The sequence below is a fragment of the Bicyclus anynana genome, chromosome 15 (genome assembly GCF_947172395.1).
Source record: "Bicyclus anynana chromosome 15, ilBicAnyn1.1, whole genome shotgun sequence".
Taxonomy (NCBI): domain Eukaryota; kingdom Metazoa; phylum Arthropoda; class Insecta; order Lepidoptera; family Nymphalidae; genus Bicyclus; species Bicyclus anynana.
In genome coordinates, this window is record NC_069097.1 from 8594426 (window position 1) to 8616635 (window position 22210).

A 22210-nucleotide genomic window follows, 5' to 3' on the forward strand; every position below is an offset into this window, starting at 1 on the left:
TAATGACCTCTTTCTGAAGAAAACGCTGTTTTTTCTATATCATCTGGGTTCATTTCCACTTGATGATATCCTGAAGCTAAATCTAATGTTGTAAAATATTGTGCACGACCTAATTTATCTAAAATATCATTAATATTAGGTAGTGGGTACTTGTCTTCGATAGTTTTTTCATTTAATTTTCTGTAATCAATGACAAGTCTCCATTTTTGTTCACCTGTAGCATCTAACTTTTTTGGAACTATGTGAACTGGGCACGACCAAGGTGAATCACTTTCTCTAATTATATTTTGTTTTAATAAACTATCAATTTGTTTTTTAATTTCTTGTTTTTGTTTCGGTGCTTGTCTATAATTTCTAACAAAAATGGGAGTGTCGTTCGTAAGACGAAGTTTATGTTTCACTTGATGTGTAAATGTTAAAGGCAATTCTTCTGCATAGAATATGTCTCTATAATTAAAACAAAGTCTTTTTATTTCTCGTTTTTCTTCTTCGCTCATGTGGTCTGTTCTAAGTCTACTTAAATTATTTTTTAGAATATTATCAATTTTGTGAACTGATAATGAGTTGTTTACAGTTGACATATTATTTACTTCTACTATTGGGTTTTTATTTAATGGTTTTAAATCTATTTTATAGTTATTAGGTATTCTAATTTTGTTCTCTGTTTTATTTAATACTGTGGTAGTAATAACTCCTTCTTTGACTGAAACAAAAGCTGTTGGAAACACTAAGCCATCTTTAGACTGTTCCCCTAATTCATACTCTCCTTCGCTGTATTTGCATAATAAATTTACTTTCTGTTCGCATCTAGGTTGAACTATGGTATAAGATTTCATATCGCCTCTCATAGGGATATTCGCTGTATGAGTTTTTAGAATCATATTTTTCATGTTTATGCCACAACCTAATGGCGTTAATAAATCTACTCCTAATAAGCCCATGTAATCTGGATCAAACTCAAACACTAAGAATTTATGTGTGTAGTCGCACTTAAATAAAGGTGGTAATTTAATATACACAACCTTATCATGTCGTGTGGTACTGTGAGCTGTGCGTATGTAATTAATCTCACGCTCCACTCGCGGTTTTGTGTATAATAATGCATCCGGCGAGATAAGCGATTGCGATGCTCCAGTGTCCACTAAGAATCGACCTCCTAGTTCTTTGATATAAATGTAAGGTAAATCCTTACCACAGATGTTAACGTACGCTAGGTTTTGTGGGTGATTTCTTCTTCTAGGAGAAAATCCTGTTGTTCATCCTCTTCCTCCTCAAACAATTGATTTAATCCTTCGTCTGAGGTGTCTACTTCTGCTTGGTAATTAATTTTGTTTGAGGTTGAACCCTGGGGCCTGTACGCTGGTCCCGGTCTATTGTTTATAAATCTACTATTGACCTGCGCAGGTGCAGTTCCGCTAAATAAAATGGGTTTTTGTTGCGGCTGCAACTGCTGTCTGGGTCTATACTGGGTGTTATTTGTTGATGATGTAATTTTTTGTTGCTCTTTAAATTGATTACTACGATTTTTGAATTTTATATCCTCCTGCCTGGCTATTGCTATAGTTCTCTCGAAGGTCTCTACGCCCTGGACTCGAACACTTAACGCTAATAGCGGCGGGAGTTGGTCCAAAAACACATTTATTGACATTTTTTCGTAGTAATCTTTTTTGCTTATGTCCATGTTGACCAGGCTACACATCAATTCACGTATTTTTATCGCGAAGGCTTCGATGTCTAGCCTGTCTTTTTTTAATTGCATCAATTCTTGAACAATTTGTATTTCATCTCTAACTTCTCCAAATCGTCTAATTAATATATTTTTTATGCTTTCCCACGAGTGGAAATCTGTACATTCCGAGAGCGCTTCAACAGCCCTTCCGGTTAGTTTGTTGCGTATCAAACAAGCGATGGTAGGTTGATCCCGGTTTTCTACAAGATCTAGTACACTCTCAACGCTACGTATAAAAAAGAGTAATGTCTTTTTATTGCCATCGTATGTGGGCAGTAAAAACGACAATGATTTAAATGTGAGAGCATCAGCTCCGTTAGTTTTAACGTCTTCCTGTGACATTTTTAGGTCTCAGTGAACACTAATTACATAAATATAAATAATAATAATAGAATTAATTGAAAGGAAATTTAACTTTCTAATTAATTGATTATAAGATGTTATTGGGAATAAAAGGAAAATCGGGAGCAAACAAATTATGAGCTTACCCCACGACCATGCCGACTCTAGGCTTGACAGATGCACCAACGGTTTTCTTTCTTCTCACTTCCTTTTTCTTCTTCTTTTCTTGCTCGTTACCGAACCGAATATGTGTGTGTGTAGGTTCTTTAAGATCGCGTCACGGCTACCACTCGAAATTTACGGGGGTTTCGTTACCGCTTTGAATGAACACGATCTGTATCGACTGCGCCAGTTAATGAACGGAACGGGATAACTCGCTTTTTAAAAATTGAAAATGAAAAGTGATACAAAGAAAAGTCAGGAAACGGACAACCGTTCGCTAAGAGCGTTGGTACAAAAGTGATTTTAATTCTAACTGAAAGTTTACATTAAGGTGATTATCTTAATAGCTACTGAAGACGATGAGCCTCCTGGAGCAGGCGTTACGCTGATATAACTCAGGTATAGAGCTATAAAAGCCTAACAGGTTTGATGACGTCATTATACATGTTCGTTTAAATGTTGTTGGTGTTTTCGAAAGAAATATGAACGTTTGTAAATGGGTATCATTGAATATGTATTAGATCGATATTCTACAAAATTGGCGTGTTAGGTATTTTTTTACTTTTATATAACAACCTGTTTTATAAAATGCTGGAGACCTTAGCTATCTAGTTTTTTCCTGTTTATCATAGAAGACGTCTAGTTTCCATTGATGTGGCGATACGGGATAAAATATAGCATATGACACTCACAAATAACATGGCTTTATGACAATTTTCATGTTTTATTTAAAAAATATATGTTGTCTTCAAGTTTCCTTAAAGGATTTGTCATAATTTTACTACACATTGTAATTTTATTATTTTTGTAAGTTTCTAAATAAATAAATAGCCTTTTTATTTAACCGACTTTCAAAAAGGAGGAGGTTCTACGTTCGGCTGTATGTATGTTTTTTTTTTTATGTATGTCCAGCGATAATTCCGTCATTTTATTTTCTCATCTTCACAAAATTTTACAATTAATTTAACTTAATGTAAAGTACATAGTATTATTATTAATTAATTACAATTTTTAAAACAACACTTTGAACACCGTATCATATAATATTATTATCATAGCCATTTTTTTATTGGATGTAAGTTTACATTCTATTAATCAATCAGTAAGTAAGTCGCGAAAATTTGCAAGTTGATTTTATCTTTATATCGTCTACATAACATGTAATCATGTATAATGAACAATCTAATATTAAATTGCATAGTATCTTATTTATACATGTACCTACACAAGTCGATGGTGATGTCATCATCATAATACATTTCGCAGTTTTTGGAAACGAGTATTGATAAAGGCGACGATCTAATGTTTAAGTACCTATAGGTAGGTACCTAATACCTATCTACTTTTGATTTGATTTCTATACTCCGTACCAAAAGAGTTAGCAATTAAGTACAGTGACCTTTCGGTGAATTTTAAAAATCCCAAATATGTAAATAAAAATATAAAAAGTTTGTCATCCCTGCTTTACCTACCGAAAGGTCAATGTACTTTATTGCCAGCTCTTTTGGTACGGAGTATACATATATACTAAACTTTCCTCGCGCTTTGATGCATTCAACGTTGAGATAAAAATGTTGTTATTTACAGACATAACACGTAACTGTGCGCTAGAGTTTGGATACTGACAGACGAGACTGAAATCGGCGCACAAATTTAAAAAAAGTCTACAAATGTTTTATAAAAAATGCATATATGTGAAAACATACTACCTATAAAAAAAAATTGCAAGTATTTAACTGAGTTATTACCTATATATTGGGACTACTTTCTAATTAGGAGCCGTGATAGCCCAGTGGATATGACCTCTGCCTCCGAATCCGGAGGGTGTGGGTTCGAATCCGGTCCGGGGGATGCACCTCCAACTTTTCAGTTGTGTGCATTTTAAGAAATTAAATATCACGTGTCTCAATCGGTGAAGGAAAACATCGTGAGGAAACCTGCATACCAGAGAATTATCTTAATTATCTGCGTGTGTGAAGTCTGCCGCATGACTGAATCCGCATTGGGCCAGCGTGGTGGACTATTGGCCTAACCCCTCTCATTCTGAGAGGAGACTCGAGCTCAGCAGTGAGCCGAATATGGGTTGATGACGACTTTCTAATTAGTAATTGCAATTAGATTAATAATATCATACCTACTTACCTAAGTTTTCTTTTTAAAAGTTTTGCCATATATTTTCAATGACTATTATATTCCCCTCCAATTAGTCAAAAAAACCATGTTAGGAGTAGGTACGATGATAATAATAGTCCAGCGGACGGGATTGGAACCCAAGACCTCTCGGCGTGAGCCAGACTTCTTTTATCACTGAGTTATTCATCATCATAATTAACAGCCGGGACATAGACCTCTTATGCACGCCATTGACGATCAATTATTCTCACGTTTCTACAGCACCTACGACTATAACTGATCGTATTAGTGTATTGTTCACTGCGTGCATGACAGCTCGACTTATGAAACATTTTCGCTGCCGTATGCGCTGCAGAAACGTGAATAAAATAAAATTAAATCAAAAACCGAGATAAAACGTGGTTTCCATTGATTTTCCTTATTCATTGTGTAACGCACAATATCTTCCTGCAATATGCAATGTGTTTCATGAGGATTTGAGCCATCTGGATGTTTAAGCTTTTAGCTCTTTAACTATTTGAAAATTTTCCACAATTTAAAGACGTCATCGCATTACGCTATAAGACAATTGCCAAATAATTGAAAGTGTTAGCGAATCGATAATGTAATACACTTGGCAGTAAAGCGAATTCTTTTTTTAACCGACTTCCAAAAAGGAGGAGGTTCTACGTTCGGCTGTATGTATGTTTTTTTTTTTTTTTTATGTATGTCCAGCGATAATTCCGTCAATTATGGACCGATTTTGAAAATTCTTTTTTTATTTTGTAGGGTTTACTTCCAGGATGGTCCCATTTTTTTCATGTCAGGATCTGATGATGGCATCCTGGAGAAATTGAGGGGAACTTTCGAAAGTTGTAGAGACGGCTAGTACGTTTGTTAGTGTTTCCATAAGGTATTTTAAATCACTACAACTTTATGAAGGTTTGGAGTTGGTCTGATGATGGAGCCGAAACACAGACGATGGAACTCGAGTTTGAAGGCGGTGCCAAGCCAGTGTCGTGTTTTAATTAAAGATGTTTCTGGAATAACCACAGAAATTTTGTAGTTTAAACGTATTTAATTAAAACATCACTGGCTTGGCACCGCCTTCAAACTGATCAGAAGGTAGCACATAGGTAGGATGTTATTTTTTGCTTTTTAGTTAAAGTTAATTTTTGAGTTGGAAGTCGGTTGAATTTTTTTTATTAAAATTTTTTTTTGGCTGCAATCATAGCTGACGGTAAACGATGGAGAAAATACTATTCACTCTTGACTTGATTGGCATTCCATAACTTCGCTAAACTCTTCGTAAAAGTCCAAGGGACAACAATGGATGCGGATTACTGAGATCCTGGACAGTTCTACGATAAGGGCGAAGAAGTAACTAGATCGAAATGTTGAATGAATATGAAATGAATCATAATCTATACTAATATTATAAAGCTGAAGAGTTTGTTTGTTTGTTTGTTTGAACGCGCTAATCTCAGGAACTACTGGTCCGATTTGAATAATTCTTTCAGTGTTAGATAGCCCATTTATCGAGGAAGGCTATAGGCTATATATTATCCCCGTATTCCTACGGGAACGGAAACCACGTGGGTGAAACCGCGCGGCGTCAGCTATCTTAATATAAACTTGTAAATGAACTTTAGAACTTTAGAAGCTCTTCGTAATAAACAAATACTCTAAAAATCACATCTTACCTCTCTATATTATTAGTTATAATAAGTTATCATATTATATAGATAGATATTTATTATTTATAAAAACACTTCATAATACACAAACCAAAACACATTTGAAGCGACCAAATCTTTACCGACATCAATATTCCGAGAACCTTTTGCTAGTCAATAACCATAGTCCATACGCCATACCACCCCCATGACCTCGAAGCGCTCAGCTTTTACTTACACCATAAAACGCTTTTAGTTCTACGAAATCGTTCTTTTTACCTTTTTAATATCTATACATACCTACTAGGGCATTTCAATCGTACTTTTACCTGTCTAGGTCAGGTATAATAGGTTGAATTTTTGAATATTTATGAACTGTGTTATTAATTTACTTAGGTACGTGTTATTACTTACTTCCAGCGCACGTCCTGCGGTTTCACCCCTGTAGTTCGCGTTCCCGTAAGAATATGGTGATAAAATATAGCCTATGACACTCACAAATAACGCGGCATTCTAGTGGCCAAAGAAACATAATAATCGGATCAGTATATCCAGAGATTACCGCTAAAATACCTCAGAATTTACCTCATTATAATATTATAGGTAGATATAATAGATTATTAATAATATTAGTTTAAAAGTAGCTATAGTCTCAACTTAGCCCCTCCTCCTTTTTCGTTAAAACATGAATGACCATTTTTAGAATTCAAACTATCGTGAGTTTATTCATATTATAATTGATTATGAAACACGCGCTCTCCCAACGCGCGATGCGAGCGGCGGCACGCGGAGCGTCGCAGTTTGGATTGTGCCGCGTTGCAAGGACCAGCTCATGACTAAGGGCCCCGTATGGGTTCGAAACTAGTCGGGCATACTCCATCGTTGTATGACGTGAGTTTAGCCGTGTTTCGTAATTAATTAAATATGACTATGACCAACTATGACTATGTTAATGAAACTGTGATGATGTTATTATAAAATCAACAAACAACCATGACTAAACAATTTGCCTTGTTTTTCAATACAAGGATAACATAAGTATAGAATCAATAAAATCGTATTACATTATTTACAATACTTCCTATTTTAAATTCGTTTTTGTACCTCGCAAAGGAAGTTAAATGTTAATCAATTACAGCAATCCTTTACAATACTATTAGTCTCAATGATGATTATGTACGGAAACGAATTCCAAGTCGATATAAACATATAAGAGTCTTTGATACTTATTGCCTATTTATAGTAGTACTAGCGGACGGCCGCTTCTTCGTATGCATTATTTTTAGTTTTTCTCAAATCCCAAGGGAAGCACGATTTTTTCGGACTTAAAAAGTAGCCTATATGTTGCTCTATAACATTCTCTATAATCCAGAGAAAGTCCCATTTAATCGTTCCCGCCATTCCAAAGAAAAAAAGAAAAATATAAAAAAGTGCATTTGTTTTAACATAGGTAGGTATATAGGGAAGAAAAAAGTTATGTACAAACAGGCATATAAATTTTATTTATACTCGTACCTATATGTACGAGTGTTTATTGATGAATGATGATTTATTTACGGAAATGAATTCCAAATAAATATATTATAAGACTCTTACATAGAGTAGTATAGTCAGCATAATATTATCTACTATATAGAGTAGGAGGAAATAATAGAATTTCCGTTTAGTGGCAGTCTAGGTTGAAGGTCATTGGGCTAAATGGTTACATCGATTATTATGTAAGTCTTTTATTAGTTCTCCAAGCGCAAAAAGAAACGTTAATTCGTAGGTTTACAAGCTTTTTATTGGTCACTTGAGTCGTTATTGGAAACATTAGGTAGGGCAATCTACATCAATCTTAGGGCTTGTTGTTATACCTATAAATGCTTATAATGCCTATTATACCTATAAGCTTATAAGGTAGAATAGATTTTTGTGAGAGACGTCCCATCAAAAGAGAGACCATCCCAAGCTATAAATGCAGAATGCTCCTGCTATGCTATAATTTCTCCTCCAAGCAACAATTAATTACTCCAGGTTAGATTTATAACCGTCAGTAAAATTACAGAAGACGTATTCTTGCATGTATTTGGAGGTTATGGCAATAGGCGATCGAACTTAAATGATTAGTTACCTTGACATTGACAGATTTAACTTTGACATAAATTGTATACTCGTACTTGGTAAATTTGTCCAAAATCTATAGAACACGGCACTAAAACGTGGCGGTAGATTACGTCATCATTTATGTATGCGCCATATTACAGTTGACATGAGGAAGAATCGTTAATTGTCACCTCATAAATCTGTCTTCTTGATTTAATTATTATCAATATAAATACCTGTTACATTGTTGGGGAACGTTGCCAATGAAAGTTCTGGTCGATTGGCAAGACCTTAGGGTTAGTAACCAGATGTTGATAACGTACTCGGAAGTTGTATGGAAGACCTTCGCCCGCAAACATCTGACTCAGAGTCGTGTAGCTATTTTTAGACACACCTTTAATAGCTTCAATTGCGTTCCGATTAAATGCATCGAAATTGTGGTATGCTGTTTATAAAACACAATTTTCAACTTTGTAAGCACAATCTCTCTTAATCGAATATTGGTTCAGTGGTTCTGGTTAGGCGTAGGTTAGACATATTGGTGTTACCGTGCCTTGCAGAGCACTGTACAGTATACCATCGCTCTTGCAGATCAATTCATTAACTTTGACGTATGTTAGTGGACATATTATACGAAATTTACCAACTAGATACCAATTGTTATTAATTCTTATGTCATGGCTAAGGAGTTAGGATTAACAATTCAATGCCACGTCGCATTGCAAGAAGTCAATAAACTAAGCATTGAATTGTATTGAATTGGAGATCAGTTTGTTTGTTGTCTGTAAGCGGAAATTTTTCTCAATGACGAATATTTTTTTAAATTTGTATGTTGTACCTACTTAATATTGATAATAATAATTAATTAGGCCAGTAATCTAGCTCTGCGCTAACCAACCAGTATGCCCAGCGTTTTCAGTACTGGGTAAAACTTCTATATCAAATACTAGATAGATTGTCTTTTTAATCTGTACAAGTTAGCCCTTGACCACAATATCATCTGAAGCCAAGTGATGCAATTTTGGATTGAAGCGGAACTTGTTAGGAGTACGATAAGAATCCACACCCCTTTCAGTTTGATTTTTTTTCTGATTGTGTAAGTGCCGTAGACTCCTTATGGGAGCGGCGTCACCGAGGGGTTTGGACGAGCGCAGAAGCATCGCCTGATGGGGTCCGAAGGCAGAAGCAGAGTAGATGGGCGGAACGACTCTCTAAGGGCGTCCCCTCTGAGACTTGGACCTCGGCTTAGAGGGCCGTTCGGGAAGGGTGTTTTGGCCTGAGTGTGTTCTGGCTCCCCCGAGATCGTGAGTTAAAAAGCCCACGTCTGGGTGACGTCAGATATCGGGGACCTCGTCTTCGCCGGCGAAGACCCTGTGTAGCTTGTGTTTGTGTTGCCTGAGAACGACTTTGTACCGAAACGCTAAATCGCTTGGCGTTACGTCTTTGCCGGTAGCCTGTTTTTATTTTTAATTATTTTACGGTGAAGAATATAACCCCAATGTTATGGAAAATACTCCTCAGCACCCTGTATACCTATAGATATATGTAACGATAAAAGTAGAAACACCTTATAATATATAGATAGTCTTGTCATCTTTTATACCAAAGATCGATTCATTATCATACACAGTTTGTTGCTCTTCATGCCTGTGTCACCTGTTGGTATCAAAGGTTGTTCAGATTGCTGTAGCTGGTAACTGATAACGGTGCCTTTACACGTTTTTTGTTTATAAACTTGATATTTACATTGATGACTAATCTATACTAATAAAATTAAAGAGGAATGATTTGAGTGTTTGTTTGTATGTATTGAATAGGCTCCGAAAATACTGAACCGATTTGAAAAATTCTTTCACTGTTGGGAAGCTAAACTATCTCTGAATGAGGCTATATTATATTTTCAAAAAAATAGGAAACCTTCCTCAAACTCCAATAATGTAACCCTATGTGTATAAAAATAAATAAAATATTGTATACATCTAAAATATTGTATAAATCAAAAACTATTGATGTTGGAATAAAATAATGTACTATACTTAACTTTCCAAAACATATTCTTTTTCAAAAAAATAATAAAAACATTATTTTGTCAAGAAATTATAATTATTTGAAACTAGTTTTTTTTTTTAAATTGTCAAGGATTATTAGGCAAACTAGACAAAATTAGAATAGCTGAAACGTGATGCGCTAGTAGGAAATGTTAAATTTATCGGCACTTTGCATCAATTACGTATCGACTAGTCTATTCGTATTTTTAGATTTCCTGTTGACTGGTTCGGTAATTTTCACACGTGCTAGTTTATAGAATCAGCGTTTAATCGAATCAAAATCAAATTTGCATTATGTATGTATGTAATATTCTTAATTACCTCATATCTTCCAAACCGCTGAACGGATTTACGTAATTAAGAAATCGTTAGATTTGTCTTAATAACCCAAGTGTTATTAGATAGGTGAAATTAGAAAAAACACACACACACAACGACTGTGAGACGCTATAGACTGGAGGGCTTATCAAGAGGCTTTCAAAATGGTACATCATGACCAGCGGCGTGCATAAGGTTGTCGATCAAGGTATGCACTAGTAATAAAATAAAGCACACTGGAAAAATCTGTATTTAATAAGCACTAAGAAGACAACTTTTAGGGTATGCAGTATTTTAATGCATGTATGAAGTGCACGCCACTGATCATGAACGTATAAAAACACGTACAATTACAAAAAACGTTATTTATTAATCGCTGTACGAAATATAGGTGCGAGCAGGTTAGGCAGTGGAGTTTTCTATTTTTTTTAATTATGATATGTATACTTAACTCATCATTTCATCATTACTTCTATATGTGGAAACATTTTAGTGTTATATATTTTTCATGGAAGGTATTTTTTTGTGAACAACACATATTTTAACTTTTTTTGTATCATCGTTTGCATTTGTTTATGTATGAAGTTGTAATGTTCCAAACAATTACTTATTAATTTTATCATGAAACTTGGGAAACACGTCAGGGTTTTTCAATTATTTTATCCTTTTTTTAATTATGTACGAGTATGGTATTAACCGCCGTAGGTTTTATTCATAATTTTAAGTTTTGCTTTATAAATTTTATTTTGACGGTCTCCGTGGCGCAGTGGTATGCGCGGTGGATTTACAAGACGGAGGTCCTGGGTTCAATCCCCGGCTGGGCCGTTAAAGGTTTTCTTAATTGATCCAGGTATGGCTGGTGGGAGGCTTCGTCCGTGGCTATTTACCACCCTGTCGGCAAAGACGTACCGCCAAGTGATGTAGTTCTGGTACGACGTCGTGTAGAAACCGAAAGGGGTGTGAATTTTCATAACTAACAAGCCCACTTCCATCTTATATTGCATCATCACTTACCATCAGGTGAGATTGTAGTCAAGGCACAGAAAACATATAGTACAGGGGCTAACTTGTAAAGAAAACAAAAATACATTTAGGTGGCTACAGGCGTGAGACGCAAATAACAACATTTAAATACAATCACAACACACATGAGTCTCATTTGTGTATTCATAAAAATACGTTTAGTCAATTTGATAACGTTTCACAAGTGTGTAAAAATTAATTTTCTTTAAATAACCATAATAAGACATGACGTGTCGGTTAATGATCTCCGCTTGCATAATGATAAGTTTAATAAAGTCACGTCGAATCAGCAAATGTTTCTAATTCTTGTAATTCCATCAACATATTACCACAAATAACATTTTATCACAAAGCGCAGTGTTGGCCGACCCCCCACCAGGTGGACTGACGACATCAAGCGAGTCGCAGGTATTCGCTGGATGCAGGTGGCTCAGTATCGTGATGTTTGGAAGTCAAAATCCACACTCCTTTCGGTTTCTACACGACAACGTACCGGATTGTTAAATCGCTTGGCAGAACGTCTTTGCCGGTAGGGTGGTAACTAGCCACGGCCGAAGCCTTCCACCAGCCAAACTTTGTAGCAATCACAGTAATCAAAACCACTAACTTCCTCACTAAGTGTGCAAAGAAAGAAAACTCTTTTTTTTCGACAACAGGAGTCGATCACGGATCTACTCATGATCCAAAACCGCATCGGCTGGACCTCCTTCTGACCTTTTCACTAACTATGGTCTATTAGCCACCTAATATAATTAACATCAAATCATTAACGACCGCATTTTTCGTATTCCATAAAGCCTATTGTTAACTAAACTGATCGAGTGTTGGTCGCGATCGACATGATGTCATGCACATCGCGATCAGTTTTATCGGATGTCAAGTCGTTAAGGCGTGTTTGGATTACTTTAGCAGTTTAGTCGAGTAGCGTAAAATCACAATATAAAACACACCATGCCAGTTGATCAATCAATAAATAAATAATGAATACTAAATCACGTGATTTAAGAATGACTTAAGTACAATAACTAGTTGCTAAGCGTGTATACCTATATCCACTAAAAATACTCAAAGTTAATGAATAGGCCGCCTGACCTTTCAAAATCCTCTTTATTTCATCTGCACCGTGGTGGGATATGTTGATGATGACAATATTATTTACTGTTGACTATTCTTTTGGGTTTAAACTTATTTGTTATTTATTTATACTTAACATAGCTTCAAAGTATATTTAAATCAGCCGTTGACGGTCAATTATTCTCACGTTTCTGCAGCGCAAACGGCAGCGAAGACGTTTCATTAGTCGAGCCGTCACGCACGCAACGACCAATACACGATCAGTTTTAGTCGTGGGTGCTGAAGAAACGTGAGAATAATTGATCGTCAATGGCGTGCATTACGCTAGAACAGTGAAGGGTGCGAGGAACTCAATTGTTTTCCCACCGAAAATGTCGTGTGAGTACAATCACTAAATGAAAATGTCATGGCTGAAACGTAAATTAGAAGGTTTGTTTTGTTTTGGTCCACATATTTCTATCTATAGGTATAATTAGATATAACTTCCTTTTATAAAATTACTAGCGGACGCCCGCGAATCCCTCCTGGAACTCCAAAAATGTAACCCCTTGGGTTACATTTTTGGTGTACAAAAGTTTTGTTTACATGGCGTGCGCTGTAAAAACTATTCATGTTAGAATAAAATAATGTACTACAACTTTGCAGAACACATCATTTTCTACAAAAAATATCGCGACAGCATATATCTATCTTCTATATTTTAGCAGATATAGTACCTTTTGCCGGAAAAATCCATGGTTCCCGAGGGATTTGGGAAAAACTAAATTTAACGCGGACGTAGTCACGGGCGTCCGCTAGTAACGCATAAACGAACAAGTGTGAAAACACCCAGGCACGTAGAAGATTTGACGACTTTAGAAGTTAAATAAAGGCTGTCTTTGTAAACTTGTTTTTATTATATTGCCTATCTCTTAGTGCTTATAGTTTCCGCTTACACAGCTACAAATACAATTAGCTTAATGTCTCGTTAATATATCACAATATAAACAAAAACATTGTGTTTAAAGAATGACAAAGAAACAACACAAAGAAAATTAAACATGATGTTAGTGGGAGATATCGATTGGACGCTTTTATTATTATTTATTTATTCAGAGAATTATAAGAAGATGATCTCATTAACTCATCAGTTTGTAGATAAAATGCGACGATGCCAGTGATTTTGATTCAAAACATGCTTGTGGTGATGTGAATTATCGCGAAATAATTCAACTAACGGTTGTTGGTATATCATCATTGTTTTAACAACGCATTACATTGGCCAGTCCTCCCTCCCACAGAAGAGGGATTATGGAGTTTAGGCCCACCATGCTGAAACAAAGGTTGACGGGCATATGGTAATACTTAATATTAAATAACTAACGTACACTAATAGATATGATTGATAATGCTCCAGCAATTGCTTGGATCATGCAGCAAAATGCTGAGCTGGTATCTTATTCAAGGTTGTGCCAAACATGGCAGTGTGGTGATGCTTCTGTTACTTATGTTTTGGTCTTGCCTTACTCAGGTGGTTGAGGCATCGGACGCTGCTTCGGCATTGTTGTGTGGCACAATTTTAGAGTAAAAGTTTTTTTTTTCTTTCTTTCTTTCTTCTGATAAAGACCGGAACCGATAGCTTCACGTGCTCTCCGAGGCACGGGGAAGTAACACCACCAAGTTTCTCAACACCGGGCTGAGAATTTCTTATCAAGTAAGAAATATCATATTATAACACGATCCCAGATTGATTACTATGAGTAATATTAAAACAACAGGCATTAAGTCAGCATCAATAATCTATAGCAAGGTTTGTCAAAGTGGGGTACGCGGACCCCTAAGGGTTCGCCATTCGACAGCAGGCGGTTCGCGACAAGATTTACGTAACTGATACCAAGTCAGATTAAGGTTAAAATTGTCCAAAATTACTCCTAACATTGAATCCATTTGAACAAGAAACAAGCACACCCATCACATTAATATTACAAAGACTTGATGTTTGGTACTTTGTGCTACCTTTTATTCAAATAAAAACCATATTTTCTTCAGTCAAATTTATTTTTTTCTTTTGGTTAATTAGTCAGTAAAGGATTCGCTATCACTTGGAAATTTTAACAGGGGTTCTTGGAGCCGAAAGTATGAGAAACCCTGATCTATAGGACTAGTATTATATAGAAGACTAGAAGTAAAGTTTGTGGTGTTGTAGAAGGTAATCTCTGGATCGACTGTACCGGTTTTACCACTAGAAAGTTACAAGTAAATAATTATTTGATAGCACCAAAAGCACCACACAAAGCCGTTTTTTTTATTCTTTACAAGTTAGCCCTTGACTACAATCTCACCTGATGGTAAATGATGATACAATAAGATGGGATCGGGCTAACTTCGAGCTAACTACACGACGTCGTACCGGAACGTTAAATCGCTTGGCGGTACGTCTTTGTCGGTAGGATGATAACTAGCCACGACTAAAGCCTCCCAACCAAGCCAGGCCTGGACTAATTAAGAAAACCTCAATCGGTCCAGCCGTTGTTCGAACCCAGGATCTCCGTCTTGTAAGTCCACTGCGCATACCACTGCGCCACGGAGGCCGTCAAAGCCTCACCAGATTGGTAGACTACAGAGTACATAATAATAGCACAAGCCTAGCCCTAACGATCGCGTGCAACTAAACCATAACTGAAATCATCATTACGTCAAACTAGAACTTGCATTTATTATGCAACCATAGATATTTCACATCGAAAGCTTTGGTATTAACCAAAAGTTGCAAGCTACTTGGAACTGGAAATCAGAATAGCTTATTAGGTGAAAATGGTACCTATTTCTAAAATTGTATTACCACGAAATTTTTGTTGAATCAATCGATAATTGAACTTTTATACCTATCCAATTCATATCGTATTAGTAATTAGTAAAAAGAAAATAAAGTAAAACCAAATTTTTCAAAATTAAATTGGAAATCTACAGTTTCAAGGGCGCCTTTTATAAGTAGGTAGGTCTGTACAAATTAGAGACAAAGTTCATTAATTGCTTCTATTTACTAAAACTAGTTCCACATAGGTATAGGAGGAGAACCGTAATATCCCAGTGGATATGACCTCTGCCTTCGATTCGAAGGGCGTAGGTTCGAATCCGGTCCGGGGCATGCACACCTCCAACTTTTCAGTTATGTGCATTTTAAGAGATTATAATATATAATGGTGAAGAATACCAGAGAATTTTCTTAATTCTGTACGTGTGTGAAGTCTTGTCAATTCGCATTGGGCCAGCATGGTGGACTATTGGACTAATTCCTATCATTCTGAGACTCGTGCTCAACAGTGAGCCGTAAATGGGTTGCTAATAATGAGGAGTATAGGTAGTAGGAGAGATACTATTGGTACTTATTTATCTATGAGTAGAAAACCAATTAACATTACCATAGTAAACACTTGGGTTTCGTAAGTGCATAGGTGCAAACTTATCGATAATGTGTGTAATAAGTCAGACAATAATTGCACTTAGAAATAGGTAGGTAGGTACAGTTTTGCTGAGTCATAAGTGTGAAGTTTCAAACCATCTATTTACCTATAAAAACTCCTTTGATACGTGTCTAGTAATGTATGTGTGTAGGCATAATTAAAAAAGACAGTAATATTAAATAAAAATAAGAGCGAAACTAATTGTGCATTACTAGATAAATGTTAAATTTTTACGATAATTCTATAAATATGAAAAGAATTCGTTTATGCACACTCAATCTTGTAGATAAGACAAAAATAAATGTACTCAATACGTTACATGTAGCCTATTTAATAACGGTATTATTCTTTAAACAGCTGCTGCTTTCATCGTTGAATTCGCCGTTGTATTTTATTTTATTATTATTTAGGTAGCTACCTACTAACCACATAATATTTACATTTGCATCGAAGGTCAGCTTAATCGGAAAACCATTCATTAACCTTCATATCCTGAAGGGTACGAGTTTATACTCAAATTATGCGAAAATACAGCCTTTCTTGATGAGTATTGTTTAGTGTTTACCAATTAACATATTAAAAATTAGGGTATAAATCACTAGTCATTTCACACCTAATAACAATTATAATTAACTTGTTCTAAAATTAACGAAAATAAATTTGATTAATAAGCTTAGAATAATTAGATACGGTTAATATATTTTATATAACATTTTGTAAACCTACCATATAATTTAAAATAAATAAGTTATGAAATGATATGTGTTTTCTACCTTCATTTCTTATTTATTTGTTGTTAAACAGCATTCATTAAGAAAGGTATCTATTAAATAAACGACTTCTAATATATTTTGTCAAATTATTGTTTACAACGTTGCATCAGCGTTGAAAATAAAGGTTACAATTAAGAATACATCACTATGGGATAATTAGATGTGCACCATTGTATTGTTATTAATTTAGTATGGACTAGCGGACGCACGCGATTTAGTTCGCGTGACATTCAGATTTCACAAATCCAGCCGGAATCATAGATTTTTCCAAGACACTAATTAGCCTATATGTTGCTCTATAACCTCCTGTATCTTCCAGTGGAAGTCCCATTAAAATTTGTTCATCCATTCTACAGATTAGCCTGGGCAAACAGACAGACAAAAATTAAAAAGTTCGGTTATGCAATTTTATTTATTTTTTGATGTATTAATGTACAAAACTCTGTGTTAATTTGTGTGTGTATTGTTGTTAATTTACTGCCAGATTCTAAGTATCAGTCAAAGTATCGTCATAAAGCAAAAGTGACGGTCTTATCACGGAAAAATAAAGTCTTCTTTACTACTTACTACTTTTACTGTTACTTTAGCTTTACATATATAGAAACTGGTTGTTAGTAGATATGGATACTTACTTCGGTTTAAAATAATCCGATATCTGGCTGACTTTCCAGAACATCTGCACAAGCAACATCAGCAGCGTATGGTTGATCCATGTGTACAGTTTGTAGCAACTCTCCATGGCGCCACCTCTTCGGTCCCAGAGAAACGGTATCGCAACCACAGTCATCCGTCAATCCACAAAATCCAAGCCCAAACGAAGAGCAGTCCAAAAATCACACAGAACTTGTAACAAATGTTATTAAACCTCGATAGCTACGCGGCCGAAACGAATAATCACAAATTATTCGATTACAAATTGCGCGCCCGATTATTCAGCATCGATTTCGAAACGTGCTTCGCGTACGACGTACTGGTGTTGATTGAGCTTATCAATACGAATACACCACTCCACAATACTGTGCCTTGGACTCGAAATAGCAACCGATACGTGAGCGCTTGTTACTTGACCGGTCTATAGCACCAGTGCACGCGAACTAAAGAAACTGAACCGCGAACCGAGCGAGCGCCTACTGACTGTATTCATTGTACAATGTACCCATGACGATGACTCAATGATTCACTGTTTCGTTTGGACGTATAAAGAGTTCACATATTTAACTGGTATCACCATTCAATGTCAAAACAGTCTTCCATAATTTTGGCTTTATCACTAGATAACCTATCTCCTATCTTGCGTTCGATATATTAGGTACCTACATATCCAATATGATAATTTTATCTACATTGTCATTGTTATGTAGGAATCACACTCTACTGAGCATAGGTGGTGGAGACTTTGACAATGGGTGTTATAGTCTGTCTCTGTATTTGTTTAGTTGCCTCTGAAACTTGGCGCTTTGTTTTATTTATACCAAAAAAATCTAGATATTTCGAAATCTATGGCCCATTACCGATGATACCGGTACCTAAATTGTATATTAGTTTCTATACATTGTTTTTAGAATATAGTTATATTTCATCCATCCAGGTTATCTCATTAGATAAGGGTTGCCTGTAAGACATTACTTGCAACAATAGGGCCGCCTTTTCATGTAAATATTTTTATTCTATTTGTTTCTATTTTGTAACTTGTGAGAACAAATGTTTCTTCTTGTTAATCTTTTGGTGTACTTTCAATAAAGAATAATTCATTCATTATATCAATTAAAAGTCAATTCTGTCGATTTGTTTTCTAAGGGGCACAAAAAGAAAAGCCATTTTAAGTCAGAGAGACAAATTCGTAAAACTATAAAGATAAAATAATATAAAAAGTTATATCAAAGGTTGGATTGGATAAAGAAAGCTAAAGACAGAGAGGTCTGGAAAAAGCTGGAGGAGGCCTTTACCCGAGAAGAGGTTCCGATCAATGGTAACGAAGAAAGCGACAGCAATTAATATATTAATGCATTTTTTTTTAGTTTATAATATTATGTTAGTTTTTAAGTTTAAAAATTGCTTGTACGTTATGTTATTTTTTTATTTGGATTGGAAATAAACAGGCTTATTATTATTATTATTATTATTATATCAAAGGTTGAAGCACAAGAAAACCTTTTTTCGGGTTAGTCAAGAAGCCTTTCAGCTGGAGTTAAAGCTTCACTTGATATAAGCAATACGAAGATCATGACTAATGCTCATGTAACGCTCCACCCAATTATTGTTGAGGATTCTGCGCTCGAAATTGTAGACGAATATATATTCCTAGGACACACAGTCCAGTTAGGTAGGTCCAATTTCGAGAAAGAGGTGAATCGCCGAATCCAGCTCGGCTGGGCATCTTTTCGTCCGAAATTCCTCACTGCTTGAAGACAAAAGTCTTCGAACAGTACGTGTTGCCAGTGATGACCTACGGATCCGAGACTTGGTCGATGACTATGGGCCTTATTAGAAGGCTCAAAGTCATTCATCGGGTGATGAAGCGAGCTATGCTTGGAGTTTCTCTGCGTGATCGAATCAGGAATGAGGAGATCGGCAGACGAACCAAAATCACTGACATAGCTCAGCGAGTCGCAAAGCTGAAGTGGCAATGGGCAGGCCACATAGTTCGAAGAGCCGATGGACGTTGGGGTCCCAAGGTGCTGGAATGGCGACCCCGCACCGGAAAGCGCAGTGTTGGTTCTTTGTCGATTGGGTGGTAACTAGCCACGGCCGGAGCCTCCCACCAGCCAGACCTGGACAAATTAAGAAAATCTCAATCTGCCCAGCCGGGAATCGAACCCGGGACCTCCGTTTTGTAAGTCCACCGCGCATACCATTGCGCCACGGAGGTCGTCAAAAACACACAGTCCACTCAGGATCAGGATTCGAATCCAGAATCCAGACGCACGGAAATGCGTCTGCCAAATTAGAGAGCTGACAAAGCGACAAGGTATTGACGAGTATAATGTTTTAAGTAATTAATTAACCTTATTCGTATTATATACCTGTCTATACTAATATTATAAAGCTGAAGAGTTTGTTTGTTTGAACGCGCTAATCTCAGGAAATACTGGTCCGATTTGAAAATTTTTTTCTGTGTTAGATAGCCCATTTACCGAGGAAGGCTATAGGCTATATATTATCCCCGTATTCCTACGGAAACGGGAGCAAAGCGGGAAAAACCGCGCGGCGTCAGCTAGTATTATATACTAAAAGCGAGATAAGTACGATTTAAATATAAAACTTTTTACAGCGTAAAATAAAGTCGTGAGTAATTTAATTCTGCTATTCACGCACCTATAAAACATTTGGATTGGCACTAAAATCTGATGGACGCCGTACGGAATACCTGCGTCTATAATTTTATTGCTATTCGTAGGTAGATGCGACCGCATGGTTGATTTTACGACTATTTGCTCTGTAAATAATTTAGTTGAGTGGTTTTAATCAAAGAACGTTCCATTCTGAAACGATAGACTTCGAAAAAAGTAGTAAGATTTTTTTTCTTTTTTAAAGGTAGCCTTTGACTACAATTTCACCTGATGGTAAGTGAACCGCTTGGCGGTACGTCATTGTCAGTAGGGTAGTAACTAGCTACGGCCGAAGCCTTCCACCGGCCAGTCCTGTACCAATTATGAAAACCTCAATTGGTCCAGTCGGATATCGAACCCAGGACCTCCGTCTTGCAAATCCATCGCGCATAGCACTGCTACTCGGAGGCCGTGACGCAGTGGTACACGTCATGGCTTTGGGTGGCGTTGTGTCTTGGCGGGCAAAAATTGATGACATGGTTCGATTTTGTAACGATTGGATGTTAATGATAGTGGTGTGCACAGGTTTTTTAACTAGGGTAGGCTTATTATTGCATGTATCTGCAAATACATAAATTGATTGATTGATTGATTGAGTAATACGTACAAACTGTACAAAATTAAAAATTTCCTTCTACAATGTTCGCAATGAGTCCTCACGGTAGGCAATGCATTTTTGCATCTATGAAGTGCACGTCATTAGTTAATGCTAATATTTGCAGCCATCGGCTTAACTAGCTTTCCGAGACATGGGGTTGTAGTACCACCAACGTCCCAACTCCAGTCTGAGAATTAAAAATATTCATCATCATCATCATGATGATGATGAATATTTTTACTTATTGGGAATTTATTTAAAGAGAAAAATTTAAACTCGTGGCCCTAAGCCACATAGGCCAAACATTGGACCAACGAATCAGAGCCAAGTGGTATTCTTTCTACAAACGCTAACGCTTCGAAAGTTAAAAAATGTATGGGAATGACATTCACTATCGACAGGTTAAGTGATCAAGTTGTCGATCGGATCTGTCATTCCCATACATTTTATTAGTTTTTGAAGCGTTAGCGTTGGTAGAAAGAGAATCGACGAGCCACTTGGCTAAGGCCTCAGGATTCGATGTAACCTATTAGTAATATCACAGAAAACATATGTACAAGTTTGTAGTAATATTTAATAGCAAGTGTCTCAAACAGTGAAGGAAAACGTGGTGAGGAAACCTGCATATCTGAGAATAGTCTTAACTCTCTACGTGTGTGAAGTCTGCCAATCCGCATTGACAACCGCCTAACCCCTTTTATTCTGAGAGGAGACTCGTGCTCAACAGTGAGACGAGTATGGGTTGATAATGATGAAGATACTAATATTATAAAGAGGTGAAATTTGTAGTAATGTAGGAGGTATCTCTGGAACCGATTTTAAAAATTTTTTTACCACCAGAAAGCCACGTTATTAGTGAGTGTCATAGGCTATATTTCATCTTCGTAATTCTCACGGGAACGGGAACTAAGCGAATTAAACCGGGGCGTCGGCTGGTGTGTTATAACTTTCATTGCCACTAGTGTACGTTTCAATTTTCTCGTGAAAACACGCAATAAGCTTTTCAATAAGTGTTTTCTTTAAATAGTTGGCAGATTCGTTGCAGAGAAAAATAGATGCCCGTTTATTTCAGCGATTTATTCTTGGCTTCGCCGCCGATATATTAAATTCATTTGACGTTTTTATGCACGTTTGAGTAGCGTGGACAAAGTTAAAATATTTTCTATTTTCAACAATTTGTAATAATGTAATTTGGACATCAATTTGTGGAGCAAATTCCGTACATAGTTTATTCTATTGTTCTTTTTTGTCCATTTACCGCGTGTGGCATCCGCTGTGTATATAAGTAGGATTAAAGTTAAAATTAATTAAACAAATAAAAAAACCCGACTGCATAAAGTATAAAAAAACTGAAAATAAAAAAACAAGCTCAGTCCAGAAGTGTAGAAAGCAATTAGAAAACAGTCGAGACCTATTAAATAATGTAGAAGAAATCAAATCTATCCAATATCTAAGGTCCCGACTGTTTTCTAATTGCTTTCTACACTTCTGGACTGAG

General features: G+C 36.2%; 1 protein-coding gene across 1 annotated transcript in view; it reads right to left on the reverse strand.

Annotated features, from left to right (window-relative positions):
* The window catches only part of LOC112051782 (uncharacterized), a 39525-nt gene extending 21627 nt beyond the window's left edge, over positions 1–17898 (reverse strand). The window contains exon 1 of the mRNA XM_024090576.2: positions 17418–17898. Coding sequence (XP_023946344.1) covers positions 17418–17572 — 155 coding nt within the window. The 5' untranslated portion in view covers positions 17573–17898. The remainder of the gene's footprint in view (positions 1–17417) is intronic.
* Between the last annotated feature and the right edge of the window lie 4312 nt (positions 17899–22210).